Here is a 16011-nt window from a genome sequence, read left to right on the forward strand (position 1 = left end):
ATCGAAGTTGAATGTGTTGAGAAAGAAATCATATCCTTAAGGAAAAAAAATAAGAGCAAGATTACATAATAACTTTTTTTAAAAATTAAAGGTAATAGTTTTTGGTCTTTGTTCAAACTCCACAATTCTTTCTCTGAATACAGATGGTATTCTCCATCACAGATGCCCCCCAAATTGTCTCTGATTGTTGCACTGATGGAATGAGAAGGTCCATTAAGATTGATAATCATCCCCTGTGTTGCTGTTGGTGGTGTGCAATCTTCTTCTGCCTCTGCTCATCTCACTCAGCATCAGTTCATACAAATCCCTCCAGGCTTCTCTGAATTCCCATTCGTCTTGGTTTCTAACAGAACAATAGTGTTCCATAATGTACATATGGCACAATTAGTTCAGCCATTCCCCAATTGATGGACCTCTGATACCAGAAGACCTGGGTTCAAATCTATCCTCATCCATGCACTGGTTGAATGACCCTGGACCAGTCACTTAACTTAGATCTCCCTGACTTTTTTTTTTAGGTTTTTGCAAGGCTTGCCCAAGGCCACGCGGCCAGGCAATGACTAAGTGTCTGAGGTCGGATTCGAACTCAGGTCCTCCTGACTCCAGGGCCGGTGACTTCTGAAAGAGGCGGGTGACGGCGATGAAAGCAGGGCCCAGCCTGGGGGCGGGGCCGAGCCCCGGTGGCTTCTGGGAAACGCCCCTCGGGGACCGGACGATGGCGCGCGCCCCGCCCCCCCTCGGAGCGCGCCGGCGCCTCCTTAAAGGGGCGCGCTGGTCTGGGGGTGGGAAGCCCGGCCCGCTCCGAGCGGAGAGGCGGCGTCCCCTTTAAATGCAAATCGCTCCCAGCCCCCCATACACCGACACACGCACATACTCTCTCTCTCACACACACACACACAGTACACACGCGCACACGCACATACAGTACACACGCGCACACACACCGACACCCGCACGCATGGCGCGCGCACCCCGCGGGGGCACCAGGCCGGCCCCGCCTCCGGAGCGCTCGGCCGCCGCCCGGCCAGGTCAGTCTTGCTTCGGCCTGGGGGGGGGGCGCCGCGTCCGGTTCTGGAGCGCCCGGGCCGAGGCTGCCGGCCGGACCCCGACACGGGCCCCGGGGCGCCCCGCGGGGACAGAGGCCCCCGAGCCCGCCCCGCCGGACGGAGCCCGCGGGGCCCGGGAGGCGCGGCTCGGGGACCCAGGCCCCTTCGGCCCCGGGGCCCGGCCCGGCCCGGCCTCGGTCTGCCCCGGGGCTGGAGCCCGCCTCTCCTCCCTGCTTTGAGGCTGAGAGAGCAGGGCCGGGGTCCCGGGGGCTGGGGTCCTCAGGGCTGGGGTCCCCAGGGCTTTAGCAGCCAGCTCACCAGCGAGCACCCCGAATCAGCATCGGGGGCCCAGGGCTCCCTCGGCCCCGCGGGCCGTCCCTCCCCACAGAGCCCCAGCGGGCAGCGGCCTCCCTTGAGCCCAGTTACCAGTGGGAGGCAGAGGATGGGCCCGAGTCGGCCTGGAGCCACCCATGCCAGGGCAGGCGAAGGGCCGGGAGCAAGCTGCAGAGGAAGGGACCCCGCTGCTGCGTGAGGCTTTTTTCTTATTTTTCCAACTCCATGCAACAGCAGCTTCCAACGACCAGTTTTGCAAGCTTTTGAGTTTTACACCCCCACCCCCCAAAGCATCAAATCCAATCAGAAACAATACAAAGACAGCCTTTAAAAACCGAAGATGAGCTTTGTTCTGCATTGAACCTCCACGGTTCCTCCTCAGGCTGTGGATGGCACAAGTAGAACTGTCTGCAGCTGGGATGAGCTGGTCCCTCATAGCTGATCGCCACCACCTCATGCTGCTGTTAGTGAACATACGGGCCTCTGCTTCTGCCCACTTCCAGTAAGTCTGGAAAGGGCTTTTAGGGAGGAGGCATACTTGTGTCTGGACTCAACTCCAAGGCGATGATAGGAACAGACAGTGCCAAGGACCCTACTACTATTAGCCTTGCCTGGCACCAAACAGTGATATACATGAAGCCATTGGAAATGGCAAAAAGGAGAAGGGGGTGGTCTAAAGGCCAGTAGGCCAGGCTGGTCACCACATGGAGAAGAGGAGAATGTAGAAAGTTGCAAAGGCATTTGACAGGCTCTGCAACACCTCGACTATCTGGGTCAGAAATGCTATGCCTTAGTGACTAGGGAATGCCTCTCTCCATCTGTCTCTGGTCCTCAGCCCAATAAGGGTTGGACTAGGACTCACCTAATTCATTCTGGATTCAAGGTGAGGGTGGGAGATGAGCCAGCTCTGGAGGACCGACCTCCTCTAGGATTTTTGTGGAATCTTAGCCTTCCAAGCCAGTTGACTTCTCAAAGAACCAGTTCCAGGACTGGTTTCAGAAGACATCTAATGCAACATAAACTTGAATGGGAATCTCCTCAGCTTTGAGGTGTCCAGTGATGGGGAACTCACTCCATCTTGGGGTAGCCCATTCTACTTTTGGTCAGCTCTAATGGTTCGTAAGTTTTTTCTTGTATCCAGATAAAATCTACCTCCAACCCATTGCTCCTCATTCACTCCTCTGGGACCAAGTGACTCATCTATGTTGGGTCCATGTCCTTGGAACAGCCGATCACAACTGAAGCCCACCAGTCTCTCTCTTCCCCAGGTTTACCCCCCCCAAGACCCTGCTCCCTTAGGATACACACCAAAATGGACGACAAGAAGAAGAGGAGAAGCCCCAAACCCTGCTTGTCGCAGCCTGCACCCCCCGCCAGTGCTTTGCGCAGGGTCCCAGTCCCCACCAGCCGAAGTGCCTCCTTCTCCTTGGGCCTCCCTCACCTCCCATCCCCAAAGCAGCGGACCAAGTTCAAGAGGTAAGATGGTCTGCAGGCTTCTCTGGGTTCGGCTCTAGCATGAGCATCGGGCCGGCTTCCTTCCCTCTTCCCAGGACAGCTGAGGGGGAAGCATCAGGGACGATTGTTCCCATAGTATAGACTGTAAGATTGTGTGTCACAGGAGGAAGCATGGTGGAGCTGGGCCTCTTAGGACTCAGGAGGGAGGGAGACATCTTTGAGCTAGCAGGTCTGTAGCCTGGAGGGATGAAGGGGAACCCCCCCCCCCCACCAGTGGCTCCTCCAACCTGTCCAGGGTGACCAAGGAGAAGTGCCGCCCAGTGATAGCTGGAGGAGGGGGTGCCCCAGCAGGCACACCCTTGCAGCACTCCTTCCTGACGGAGGTGACTGGAGTCTATGAGATGGAGGGAGGACTGCTCAACCTCCTCAACGACTTCCACTCTGGCCGGCTCCAGGCCTTTGGTAGGATTGTAAGGGGGGTTGTGGGAGGAAGTGGGGTGTGTATGGAGGGCTCTTGTTGGTCCAGTCTGGGGTTCAGGGATTCAGTTTAGTCCAGGAATTAGGATTAGAACATAAAATCCTTGAAAGTAGGGATTAATCCTCCATATTTATATTCCAGATCAGTGCCCAGGCACAGCTACTTCATTGCTAGGGTTTTAAGGCTGAGACTCTCTCTTCCCTACCAGTTTGAGATCTGTGGTAGAGCCAGGGATGAGCCACTGGGCCCCCTGTGGCAGAATCTAATAAGGCTGGCCTTGTGGGATGAGCTTTGAGCTCCCAGGGTGGTGTGGTGATAGTCACCCTCCTTCAGTGGGCCAGGCTCTGATTGGCACTGGGCTCCTTGACTGGGCAGGGAAGGAATGTTCCTTTGAGCAGCTGGAGCACGTTCGGGAGATGCAGGAGAAGCTGGCTCGGCTACACTTCAGCCTGGATGTGTGTGGGGAGGAGGAAGAGGATGAGGACGAGACTGAGGCCGAAGGGCTACCCCAGGAGCAGAAGAAAACGGTGGCTGATAGGAACCTAGACCAGCTGCTTAGCAATGTGAGCTGAGAATGGGACTGTGGGAAGGTTGGAAATGGGAATCTCATGACCCCTCTGAGCTGGTGGGTACCCCACAGGGCTGAGGTCTGGCCCAGGATCCTGGAGATGTGGGGGCTGGCTTTCCCCAAACCCTCTGCTTTGATCTGGGACCACTAGTGTCTCCACGACCTGGGGCTCAGGTCCACCCCTCTGACTCCTCTCTCCTCTTGCAGCTGGAAGACCTCAGCAACTCTATGTATCCTTCCTTGTGGAGGTGGCCTTGCTTGTTAGGATTCTTCCCCTCCTGCTCTGGGCTGGTTTGACCCAGGAGGGACTGAACTGTTTCTTTGGATTAGAGCTGGAAGGAATGTTGGGAGTGCCCAAGGTTGCCCGGGATCAAAACCAGGATTCTAACCCAGCTCCTCTGACTCATCTGCCCTTGGATTTGAATCTTTCCCCCCAAAAGATGTTAATCAGGCAAAAGTAGTGAGTGAGATTGGTGGGGACAGAGTGTAACCTGATTATCATAAGAATGTTCCAGAATTTCAGGCCTTTGGCTTGGGTCAGAGGCGGCATGGGGAAACAGAGTATTGATTGCCCTTTGCTCTAGCTGGCAGACTTGGTTTCCAATACTGCCAGACCCACCTGCCCCTCTGAGCTTGTAGAAAGTCAAGAGGATCATCCCCACCCTGGCCAGAGCTGAAGGGACATCTGGGCCCTCGCACCCTCATTTATCTGATAAACGGAGGACCGCCAGCCCCCTTGGCCAAACCTTGGCTTCTGGCCAGGCTCAGCCGGGCCCTAGTGCTATCTGGAGAGGGGCATGCGGGCCGGGGGTGGGCAGCCCAGGCCACTTTGCCTTGACTCCTGGCCTCCAGACAGAAGCTGCACCTGGCGGAGAACACAGACCCGGAGGAGGCGCCCACAGCCTGAGTGCATCCTTGGCTGGGCCCTGGAAGCAGCCTCAGTGTCCCCGCAAGGCTGCGGGGCGGCTGGCCCCTCTCAGAGGATGAGGGGGAGCCCGGGCCCCCTCGTGACCCTGACTGTGACCTTGACTCTGACCCGGCCGCGGCCCTCGGTGCTGTGTGACCCCCAAAGACCCAGAGCCGGGCCCTGCTCGGGGATACCTCACGCGACCCCAAGCTCTGAGCCGGCCGTGCCGGAGGCCGGCCCCGGGCCCCGGCCCCGGGCCCCGCTGTGCCCCCGGGCCGGGCCGGGCCGGGCCTCCGCAGCTCATTAAACCTCGGGTGCCCGGATGCCCGCCTCCGCGTCTTCATTAGCGCCTCCCCGCCGCGGGCGTGGCCGTCTCCATGGAGACGCGCGCGCCGATGACGCGATCCGTGCGCGCCGGGAAGGCCATGGAGCTCCCGGAGCTGGTTCGGCGCGTGACCAGGCTGCAGGTGGGCAGGGCCCCGGGCCCCGGGCGCCCGCTGCGGGCGGGGCCCCCTTGACCACGTCCCTGTCCGCCAGGCCTGCGTGCGGGGCCGCCAGACGCGGAGGCGGCTGCGGGACTTGCGGGCCGAGTACGAGGAGGTGGTGCGGCAGCTGGAGGGCGCGGCGGCCGCGCGGCCGCGCTGGGAGGGCCGCTGGCTGCCCAGGCCCGTCTTCTCCCCGGACGCTCGGGTGAGTCGGCGCGGGCGGCGGGCGGGGCCGGGGCGGGGGGCGGGGGCCGGGGGGTCGGGAGCGGCCCCGCCTCCGCCTGCTTGTCCACTAGACACGGGCCCGCGGGGACGGGGGCGACGCGCGGAGCGGCGGGGGCCGGAAGGGGCCCGGAGCGGGAGCGGGAGCGGAAGCGGAAGCGGAAGCAGGCCCCGCCCCCGGCGGCGGCGGGCGCCCACGTGACGCGGCCAGCGCCGTCCCGGCATGCACAGGGGCCGCCGCGCGGCTGCAGAGACTGAGGCGCCACCTGGCCATGGAGATGCTCTGGCTGCAGCAGGCCATCGTCAGCCGGAAGAAGGTGCCGCCCCCAACCCCCGTCTGCGCCCCCTCGCTCACCCCCTTGGGCAGAGACCCGGCTCCGCCCTGACCGCCCGGGGCCTCCTTCCACAGTATCTTCTGTTCAGACAAGCACTGGACCTCCCGGAGGATTAGCCGCGGAGCGCCGGGCCCGGCAGGAGGCGGCTCGGCCGGACGACCCCTGGGCTGCGGGGAGCCTCCCCGCCCGGCGGCGGGCAGCCCCGAACCCCGGAGTCTCCCCGTTAGGCCGTGGTCCTGTCTCCCGGCACCAAGCCTGGCGTCTCGGAGACCCGGGTTCGGAGCGTTTCCTTCGGGCAGACCTGCAGAACGAGCAGTTCTGGTCATAGGAAACAGAATTGGGACACCGGGTTATAGGACAAATAAAATCCTGTTATAGACTTTGGGCTGACGTTTGTTTGTGTGAGCCGTGAGGAGTCTTTGGACTCCGCCCCGCCTCTGTTGGGACAGGGTGCTCTCCTAATGCCTGGGCCGGTCAGTGGCACGGTGGGGTACATGTCTGTTGGGGATGGGGGGGTTCCCAAGCCAAAGCTCATTTTATCCTAGATTTAGAACTGGAAGAGATCTTCAAGATTATCTAGACCAATCTCCTTTGAAAGGGAAAAAAAAATGAGGTCTCTGGGAGAAAAGGGACTTCAAGGCCAAACAAGGTTGAAAAGGTCAAACAGATTTTTTTTTGTTTTTAGGGCTCTTCTTTGCAAGGTAATGGGGTTGAGTGGCTTGCCCAAGGCCACACAACTAGGTAATCATTAAGTATCTGAGGCCAGATTTGAACTCAAGTACTCCTGACTCCAGGGCTGCTGCTCTATCCACTGTGTCACCTAACCACCCCCCTTTTCTTTAGTTTTTAACAAAGCAGTGGGGTTAGTGACTTGCCCTAGGTCACACAGTCAGGTAATTATTGTATCTGAGACCATATTTGACCTCAGGCCCTTCTGACACCTGGAACCAGGCACTATCCACTGTGCCACTTAGCTGCCCCCAAAACTGAGATTTGAACCATTATGTCCAGAAAGGGACTATTGGTCAGATGATTGGACTAAGTCTCTAGTAATTGGGGTAAAATCTTCTAGCCTCTCTCAGCATACAGCTAGAAGGCTGCCAGTTTTGGCTTCTGATGACTACACTGGGGAGGTAGGAGTTAAGCCCATCTTTAATATTCACATTTCCAGGCCCTCCCTTCTCTGCCCCGATTGCCTAGCAACAGCTGAGCGTCCCTCACCAGATTAAGCTAGTGGCACCATGCCTTCCACTGTTCCTGCGCCTCCTGTGGCCAGGAAGGTGGTGGTATACCGGAACGGGGACCCCTTTTCTCCAGGAAGACGACTGGTGGTCACCCATAGACGTTTTCCCACTTTTGAGGCATTTCTTAATGAGGTGACAACTGCTGTACAGGCTCCTCTGGCTATTCGTACCCTGTACACTCCCAAGTATGGCCATGTCATCACTGACTTGTCAGAGCTTCAGAGTGGTGGGGAGTATGTTGCAGCCGGCTTTGAGCATTTCCGGAGGTTGCCGTGAGTGGGGGCCTGGGGATCTTTGAGGCAGCTAGAGATTATAATCTATTACCCACCAGTACCAAAGACTCTTTAGGAAACTGTACTTAATTGATTTCCATGTTCCTCATCATTACCTTCTTTGGCTCACAAAACACTGCTTTTTCATCTGAGGGCCTAGTTACATACCCTGTCTTTGTATTAAACTAAGAATTCCCCAAGCCTAAAGGTTGTTTCTTCTTCTGGAAATCATGTGCTGTGACTTTTGACCAAAAAAGTGATCCATGGGTAGAGGGATAGAGCTGGCCATTGGGTGATCTAAAGGCCAATCTCACTAACGCTGAATTGGTCCTTTTTAGGCCTTTCCACTTTTGTGAGGGAGGGGAAGAGAACTAATAGAGCTCCAGGCCTCCTTTGGTTTAAAACAGAGAATGTAAATTAAATACTTATGGTGGAAATCAGACCCGGTAGCAAGTCAGGCCAAGTGCCAAAGAGAATCAGGCTGCAAGTAGGTGAAGCAGCCATCAGGATAGGGAAAAAAAAAACCAAACGGGACTATCCTGATGTCTAAAGATTTCTCCCCTCCAATCCTGAGGAAGAAAATAAGATACAGTTGTAGTACCAAGATGCTAAGCCCATTACTGTAGAAGGAGGAGGGGGAGGAGTGGGTGGTATTGGAAAGTGGTACCTAGGAGATGACTACATTTTCTGTGTCTTCCAGCTATATCTATCCTGGAGGAGAAAAACCAGGCAGGAAAAACGTCAGGTTCCTGGTGGGTTCTGGGGAAGAAATTGTGCTCTCCCAGACTTGGCCCTTCCCTCACCCATGTTTGCTCTTCAACATTTTGAACCCATTAGGCTTCCCAGGGATATAAATACATGCCTGCCACCCAGGGTCAAATGTGGAAAGAAAGCGCTGGATTTGGAGTAAAGGGAGTCAGGGTTTATATCTGCTCAATGGTAACTTTATTAAGTGTCTGAGGCTGGATTCGAACTCAGGTCCTCCTGACTCCAGTGCTCTATCCACTGTGCCACCAGCTATCCCCAGTGGTCACATTTCTTGTGACCCTGAGCAAGTCATTTAATCCCCTCCCTTTGGTCTCAGTTTCTCATGAGAGGGTTATGGAATGAGCACTATTGATTGTCTGTACCAGAGACCATCAAGTGCAAACCCCTCCTTTTACAAGGGGGAAAAATGGCAAAAGTGATTCCAATCAAATCTGCTTTTTCCTCTCTACCAGGCTGAGACAGTGAGATGATATAGGTAAAGATCTTTGTCAGCCTTCAAGCCCTATGTAACTGTCAACTATTACTTTATCAGGCTCCTCCAGTTCTCCCAAGACCAAATTACAGGTCTCCTAGAAAGAGGATCCCAGCCTCAGCCTCCTGCACAATTCAGTGAGTGCTAAGGATACTAGGGAAGTGGGATGGGAATCAGGGTCAAGGTAAACTGCTAATGAGTTTCATCCATGGCAAACCCTTTTCATTGATCCATCAAGGGTCTCTGAACCCTGTGCTTTCCTCCCCTCATGCTAATTTGGAGGTAAATTTCTAAGGCCCAAAATAGTCCTCAACTTGGGTGAAAGAAGTCTTCCCTCATAGGTACCTGTTCTGTTCTTGTCCTAGAGTGTTCAGAAATGGGGACCTCCTTAGCCCCCCTTTTAGCCTGCGTCTGCCTCTTGCCTCCCGTCAGGGCTGGGAATCAGTGTTGAAACAACTGACTGAGAAGGCCAAGCTGAAGGGTGGGGCTGTGAGCAGGTAGGTCAAGGGGTCTCAAGGAAGCTTTATTGGCGATTATCATGGACCTGGCCCTGCCACCTAGTGACCAGTAGAGGAAAAGTACAAATGAGGAAATTGAGATTCAGAAAAGTGAATTGCTCAAGATTACCTCATGAATTAAGAGACCCACAGTTAGGTTTCCAGACTTCTCTTATCACTGCACTACTGGGGATAAGGATTTTTGTTTTTTGTTTGTTTTTGCAAGGCAAATGGGGTTAAGTGGCTTGCCCAAGGACACACAGCTACGTGATTATTAAGTGTCTGAGGCCATATTTGAACCCAGGTACTCCTGACTCCAGGGTAGGTGCTTTATGCACTGCGCCACCTAGCCGCCCCCAGGGGATAAGGATCTTAGGATTCAGAAGGAATCCTTGAGTGAGTCCAACCTCTATTTACAAAGAAGGAAATGAGATTTGAACTTAGAACTTACCCCAAATTTCTGGGGAAGACGGATCATGTGGTCCAATGGAAAGGGCTGATTCTTGAATCCAAGGACCTGGGGTCTGTGACCAAGTCAGTAAACTCTAGCAGCTCCCTATTGCCTTCAGATTCAAGCCCTTTATAACCAAACCATCTGTCTTGGGGGCATTTTCTCTGGTTGTCCCCCATAGCATTCCAGAATGCTTCCTCCAATGAATTCCAGTGCCTTGTTTATTTCAGATTTACCTCAAATATAGCTTTCTCTTTTGTCTCTAGTATTAGATTATCATCTCCTTGAGGACAGGGGCTGTTTTTTGGGTTTTTTTTGTTTTTGTTTTTGGTATCCCCACAGCTCTTAGCTGGCTATTTGACTTGTTAGGGAGTTGTATTGGATGCTTTCTGATTCTTATGGTGTGAAGAACGTTGGCTCAATCCAAACATCACGACTGTTCTCATACAACTTTAGGAAGCATCTTCTCAGATTCTTCTAAGGTATGCCCCTGCAGAAGCACCTCTTTCTTTCCTCCAGACTCTGTACCCTGGAAGGGGTGCCAGTGTTGGGCAGAGAAACTCTAGTGAATGGCGGTTACTATGTGGCTGTGTCAGAGGAAGAGTTTAAGCCCCTGCCCTACCTGGAGCTTCTGGTGCCAAGCCCTTCCCTGCCTGGTGGCTTCTGGTATGTTAGGATTTGGGTGATACAGCCGCAAGTTGGGCAAGGATGAGATGGTGAGAAATCCTCAATGTTTTCCGACTCTTGAATCTGAGCACTCTGCTCAAATCCTTCCCTTCTGTGTTATAGGTATCCACCAAGACTTAAGCCCAGAGCACATAGGCGGAAGGTAGGTTAAGTGACAGCCAGAGAAGAGTAGAAAGGGCATAATGATGCTCAGAGGAAGTGATAAAGCAGATAAAGACCCCAGAAATTCCTAGAGCCAAATCACTTTACACATTTTACAAATGAGAAAACTGAGCTCAGAGCAAGTCACTTAATATCTAGTGGTAGAAACTGGTCTCAAGCTCAGGTGTGGTGATCTCTAGTACAGGAACTGTCTTTAACATCATCTCTAGGACCTAGGCCACCAGTACAGATGGTACCTTGTCCATGTCCAAAGGCACTGGCAATGATACTGGCAAAGATGTTAAACAGGACTGGGTATTGGAGAGTAGGTGGGGCAGGGAGGGTTCTGGCTGTGTCCCAGATCCAGGTCTCCTCTCCCTCAGGCAGAGAACTTCAGGAATGCAACCCAACTCTCTAGGAAGGAATCATCATCCATTTCCTCAGTTAAACCTATACTGGCACGACCCCATCTGAAGAAGCACCCCATATTTCAGTCTGGTAAGCTGTTCCTGATGCCTTGTGACAACTCTTGAGTTAGGTGCTAGGGAGAGGCCTATTTTACAAAAAAGGAAAATGAAGCCTATGTCTTGTTCCCCTCACATACCCTAGAGCAAGGGAAGGGAAGAAAGGGGATCTTAAGAAAGAGGGCTGATCTGGAAGGGAGCAGTTTTGTGTCAGGGCCCCAGGCCCAGTGTAGTCCTCCAAGGCCTCTCTGCCCTTCACATCTAGGATGAGCTGGGAAGACAACTGGCCTCAAGCTATGTTGCAATAGGGAAACTGCTGGACCATTCTGGGGCTCAGATTCCTCTTTGGAAGCTACTCTGCAATACCCTCCTTGAGGAGAAAACTATTTTGTAAACCAAGATGTACATGGGAGGTGTCACATCCACAAGGTCTTATGGTGGGATTTCAGGGACTTGAGTGGGGCAGAAGATGCCTGCAGATTCCACCTCACAGGACTGTCTTCTTTCTATGAGGAAACCTTTGATTATGGATCTAACCAGTATCTTAGAAATCCTCTCGTTTCTTAAACCTGAAAGCCTTTTTGGTGGCCAAAAACATAAGTGAGAAAAGGAGTCAATATGGGAAAGCAGACAGTTCCATTTGTAGAGAAAGGAGGAAGAAAACCTAGTGGCCTACAGACAAGGAGAGGGAATCCTAACCATGGTGCTTTTCTAGCTCATGATCCCAATACACGGTCAACATGGGCCCCCTCCTTCTTCACAGGAGAAAGGAGTGTGTATGGTGCACCCCACACCAGGAGGGAACTGGCAGGTGCCCAGGAAGTAGAGGAGGATGAGACTACCTTAACTGAGGTCCCCTTGGATCAGGTATGAGGTCTATGTTCTTAGGAAAAGAACAGCTGTGGATTCAGCTGAAGAGCTCCACAGCCTAGCCAAGATGAAGCGAGAACTCAAAACTAGGCATCTGAAAATCTGAGTTCTAATCCTGCCTATACTGCTACACTTCAATGGATCTATCTTCCCATTAGCTTGGGAGTCCTCTTCATGATGCCCCTCTGCTGAGACTGTTGGTGTCTTCCCATCATTTCACCAGCAGGGCTCTTGATTCTCATCATCCTTGCTCTTCATCAAATTAGTCCCTTCATTGGTATAGTGAAGTTGTTGAACCAGATGGTCTCCAGGATCCCTTTGCAGGAGTCTCTGATCTGGGGCACAAACTGGCTCCCTTTGGCTGACTGATCTTTCTCTTTCAGAGGGCTGCAGAAATGGTAGAGGAAGCCTGTTTTTCAGAGAATGCTGCCTAGAGTACTTGGATGCTGTTCTGGAGAAGCAAGAGGTCCAGCCCAACCTCCTCCCCTCTTCCCTCTTCCTCCTTCCCCTGGCCCTCAACCAGCATTCCATAAGCAGCCATGGCACAGCCTTTTATTAAACCAATCCTCTTCTACTGTGGGCCTCCAGCTTCCTGCCAGGATCTCACTGGAGAGATCCACAGGCCTTTCTAGAGTCTGACACAAGGTGGGGTGGAGAGGACACAGAGGCATATACTTTTTGGGAGAGACTTTGCCCTTAAAAACAAAAAAACAACACAAGTTTTCTTTGCTTCTGGGTTGTCTAAGTCTTCTTTACCCATATCTCCAGACCACATCTCACTCTAAAGCCTGGACCAGCAAGAAGTTAGAGGAGCAAAAGCTGGTAATGAAGCTAGCCTCCTGACCTATGGTATAAGGGGCCCCCTCAAGGGCTGCCAGTGGGGAGGGGAAGGAAGGCATCTAACTGACTGCAACACCTGTGGGCTCTGACTCACCACCAGCCCCAACCCACATCAGCAGACTCCAAAGCTCAGAAAAGCCCAATGTTTGAACTTTGAGGAGAACTCTGCACCTGACAGCCAGAATGCTCTGCACAGACCACCATGGTGGCTGGAGGCCAAGGGCATGAAAAAGGTTGGGTCACACACTGAAGTAGGAAGGGGAGGAGTTTCCAAGGCATTAGTTTTGGCTCAAAGTGATGCAGTCTCTGAGTCTACCTCTTCCCCATTAGGCCTCACTGAATCACTGGGGAAGAGGCCACTGCCAAAGAGAAGTCAAAGAACAGCCTTCTCAAGGAAAGTTCAAATGTGGGTGGTTCAAGATCCCCCAGCCCAGGGTTCCCTGTTCCAAGGCTCTGTTGTCTCTGGGTGGGGTTGGCCACAGGATCCTGTTGTTATTCTGTCTTGCCCACTGAACTTGCAATGCAGAGCATGATTCCAGAGATTGTGAGCACCATTCCCAGGGCAGGCCCTGGGTCAATCAATAAGCAATCAATAAATATTAAGCATCTGCCATGTACCAGAGGCTGGGCTAAGTGCTGGGTCAGTAAGGAAAGGGATGCGAGATGGGGTCTTCTCTTACTCCAAGGTTCCCTACCCTGACAGTGGGGAAAGAAGGGGGAGGTGTGCTAAGAGAGATACCAGAAACTGAATTCACATTCCGCTTGGGCACCCAAGAGCCTGGCAAGTGATTTCTCCCCAGAAGTGGTCTTACTTACATTTTCCACCAATCTCTTCCCCAAGGAACTTCCCAACAACCAGGGTGACAACAAGAGCCAGGGAGTTACTGATGGGCACAGCCAGGGACAGATCTGGAGGGGAACATTTTGATAATCTCTGGGGTCCACTCTGAAGCAGGAAACACATTCCCCGTCCTCACAAAGATCTTGGTCTAACAGGATGATTGTTTATCTAGATCATCTAAATTGCTTATGTAGATTACAAAGACAGAGTAATGGACTTGGAGTTAGGAAGACCTGAGCTAAGACCCCACATTAGACACCCATTTCTGAACAGGTCATTTGGGTGAGTCACTTAAACTTCCCTGAGCATCAGGTTCCTTATCCAAAAATGACAGCACCTACCTCAAAGGGTGTTGTGAGGATCTGATGAGCTACTGAATGTAAAGTGCATTGCAAACCTTCAGGAAGCTACATAAATGCAAGCTATTATAATTTTTAGGTTAAAGAGAGACACATATAGAGCTCTGACAGTAAAACATAACAATGTAGAAAACTTCATAAACAGGTGTGTGGCTAAATTCAAGTCTCATTTCTAATTTACGCTTGGGAGAGACCTTTTACAATAAGCAGTGAAATCAGAATGGTGCTCACAGTCTTTGAACTCAGATTCTGCAGGGCAAATTCAGTGAGCTAAACATAGTAACATCAGATTCATCCATACTGGCATCATCCCAAATGGAAACTAGAAAGACTTTAAGGCAGGAGTAGCTAGGTGGTGTAGTAGATAAAGCACTGGCCCTGGAGTCAGGAGTACCTGGGTTCAAACCCAACCTCAGACACTTAGTAATGACCTAGCTATGTGGCCTTGGGCAAGCCACTTAACCCCATTTGACTTACAAAAAAAACCTAAAAAAAAAAGATAACCCTTTGTTTGGGGAGTCAGGAGTACCTGGGTTCAAATCTGGTCTCTGACACTTAATAATTACCTAGCTATGTGGCCTTGGGCAAGCCACTTAACCCCATTTGCCTTGCAAAAACCTAAAAAAAAAAAAAAGACTTTAAGGCAAGCTGTAATTAGAAAATCAGCCCAGGCAGGTATATCATCTTGAGGGGTGGATGCAGCAACTCATAAAAGTCATCTTCTGGTAGGCTACCTGGTATAGTGGATAGAGCACCAGCCCTGGAGTCAGGAGTACCTGAGTTCAAATCCGATCTCAGACACTTAATAATTACCTAGCTGTGTGGCCTTGGGCAAGCCACTTAACCCCACTGCCTTGAAAAATCTAAAAAATAAAAAACAAAAGTCATCTTCTAAGTTCTGGAAGGAACGTCTATACTACATTAATGAAGTTAGGGATCTTTAAACAAGTAATTATGCTTTTTGAATGACAACAAAGAATAAAATGACAAGAATAAATAAAACATCGGTGTCGATAATAGATCTGAGTAGATAGCGGTGTCAAATAAGCCTGGGAAGCACTATTTAATTGCATTAAGTTATATAGAGAAATAGCATATCTATCCAAGAAGCAAGGAATTCTTTGGTAGTGCCATCTTGCTCTTAAGTATTCAATGGATCTGCAGTCCCATGGAGGCATTCTCCTTGATCCATGAACCCATCCCCTCCGGCTCAGTTGTATTTTTATCCCTTTGGCTAGTCAGAAGACCACAGCTTTGGAGTAGAAGGAATATGAAATGTCACCCTTAAACAATGTCCTCATTGTACAGATGAGAAGATGGGTCCAAAGAGGCTAAGTACCTTGCCTGTGGTAAGGAAAAACTGGATTCCAACTCAGGTCCCCCAACACCAAATCCAGAGTTTTGTTATATACCCCACAGTTCCGGACTGGGTTCATCTCTTTGTACTCACAAATACCTGTGAATCGCCAAGGTTACTAGGGTGGGAAGTTCAATCCCACAAGGGAGCGTGGCTATAGCTGCTCATGGAGGGAGGTGCCCGCTACATGAACCACTCCGGAAGGTATCTTGAAGGCCTGTTGCCTACTCCCCAGATAGCCAACCCTCAGAACAGAGACACACCTACCTGTCGATGCCAGTGTAAGGTAGTAGATGAGGGAGCCACACTGGTTGAGGCAAAGGGGCACAAGATACTAGGGTTGAGGGTGAGAAAAGAGCTAAAGTCAGTACATACAAGCACCACAGACTCATCCGAAGGGACATCTCTCATCCCAGGTAAGGATGGGCCCTGCTTCCAGAAAGGAAACTCAGGCACGGAGAGGGGGAGGCGACTGAAACACTGCGGACAGCTTCAGCTTCGGCTTCGCACGGGGCCAGGTGCACTTAGGATGGTGGAGATGAGGAGCGGGGGCCCCTCCTTCACGCCCCGGACCCGCCCCCATGACCTGGGGGCTCCCCCGCCTCACCTGGGAGTTGGACAACAGGCCCTTCACGTCCCGCAGCGGCCGCCCCGGCCGGCTCCAGGGTCCCCGCCGCCCCACAGCGCGGCCACCAGCCCCGGGGCGCACGCCCGCCCCGTCCCCGCGGCCCGGGCCACCCCTGGCCAGCCACGGGCCGCCTGTGAAGGGCGGGTAACAACAGCCCCCGGGGAGCGTCCCCCCAGCGCCCCCGCGAAGCGCCCGCCGCCCGGATCAGCGCCCGGCAGAGGCCGAGGGACGGAGTAGCCGCCGTGACGGCGCCGGAAGCGGAAGGCGGCGGCCCGGCGCCGTGACCCGGAA

At 52.9% G+C, this 16011-nt stretch overlaps 4 protein-coding genes across 7 annotated transcripts; 3 read left to right on the top strand and 1 right to left on the bottom strand.

Annotated features, from left to right (window-relative positions):
- Positions 1-793: 793 nt before the first annotated feature.
- Positions 794-5036, top strand: CCDC28B (coiled-coil domain containing 28B). 3 transcript variants are annotated; one of them, XM_074217703.1, is made up of 6 exons: positions 802-1028; positions 2648-2855; positions 3130-3296; positions 3688-3875; positions 4088-4110; positions 4733-5036. In XM_074217703.1, the coding sequence occupies exons 1-6, from the start codon at positions 830-832 to the stop codon at positions 4785-4787; spliced, it is 840 nt and encodes a 279-aa protein (XP_074073804.1). In that variant the 5' UTR covers positions 802-829; the 3' UTR covers positions 4788-5036. The 3 variants fall into 3 exon arrangements, with proteins under 3 accessions (XP_074073802.1, XP_074073804.1, XP_074073805.1); XM_074217701.1 differs by lacking the exon at positions 4733-5036 and having other exon boundaries at positions 794-1028; positions 4088-4721; XM_074217704.1 differs by lacking the exons at positions 802-1028; positions 4733-5036 and adding an exon at positions 1280-1881 and having other exon boundaries at positions 4088-4721.
- IQCC (IQ motif containing C) lies at positions 5033-6551 on the top strand. Of its 2 annotated transcripts, XM_074217706.1 has the most exons (4): positions 5033-5254; positions 5325-5477; positions 5569-5811; positions 5904-6551. In XM_074217706.1, the coding sequence occupies exons 1-4, from the start codon at positions 5165-5167 to the stop codon at positions 5943-5945; spliced, it is 528 nt and encodes a 175-aa protein (XP_074073807.1). In that variant the 5' UTR covers positions 5033-5164; the 3' UTR covers positions 5946-6551. The 2 variants fall into 2 exon arrangements, with proteins under 2 accessions (XP_074073807.1, XP_074073806.1); XM_074217705.1 differs by having other exon boundaries at positions 5569-6551.
- A 99-nt stretch (positions 6552-6650) lies between these two features.
- Positions 6651-13671, top strand: DCDC2B (doublecortin domain containing 2B). Its single transcript, XM_074217699.1, has 9 exons — positions 6651-7345; positions 8046-8097; positions 8646-8722; positions 8951-9082; positions 10053-10199; positions 10323-10362; positions 10745-10859; positions 11589-11692; positions 12079-13671. Exons 1-9 carry the CDS (start codon positions 7071-7073, stop codon positions 12127-12129), a joined length of 993 nt encoding a protein of 330 aa, XP_074073800.1. The 5' UTR covers positions 6651-7070; the 3' UTR covers positions 12130-13671.
- TMEM234 (transmembrane protein 234) lies at positions 13086-15909 on the bottom strand (the record flags this gene model as incomplete). Its single annotated transcript, XM_074216494.1, has 3 exons — positions 13086-13444; positions 15360-15426; positions 15700-15909. Coding segments are annotated over 3 exons (378 nt in total), but the record flags the coding sequence as incomplete, so codon positions are not given.
- Positions 15910-16011: the final 102 nt, after the last annotated feature.

The sequence above is a fragment of the Macrotis lagotis genome, chromosome 1 (assembly GCF_037893015.1).
Source record: "Macrotis lagotis isolate mMagLag1 chromosome 1, bilby.v1.9.chrom.fasta, whole genome shotgun sequence".
NCBI classification, from domain to species: domain Eukaryota; kingdom Metazoa; phylum Chordata; class Mammalia; order Peramelemorphia; family Peramelidae; genus Macrotis; species Macrotis lagotis.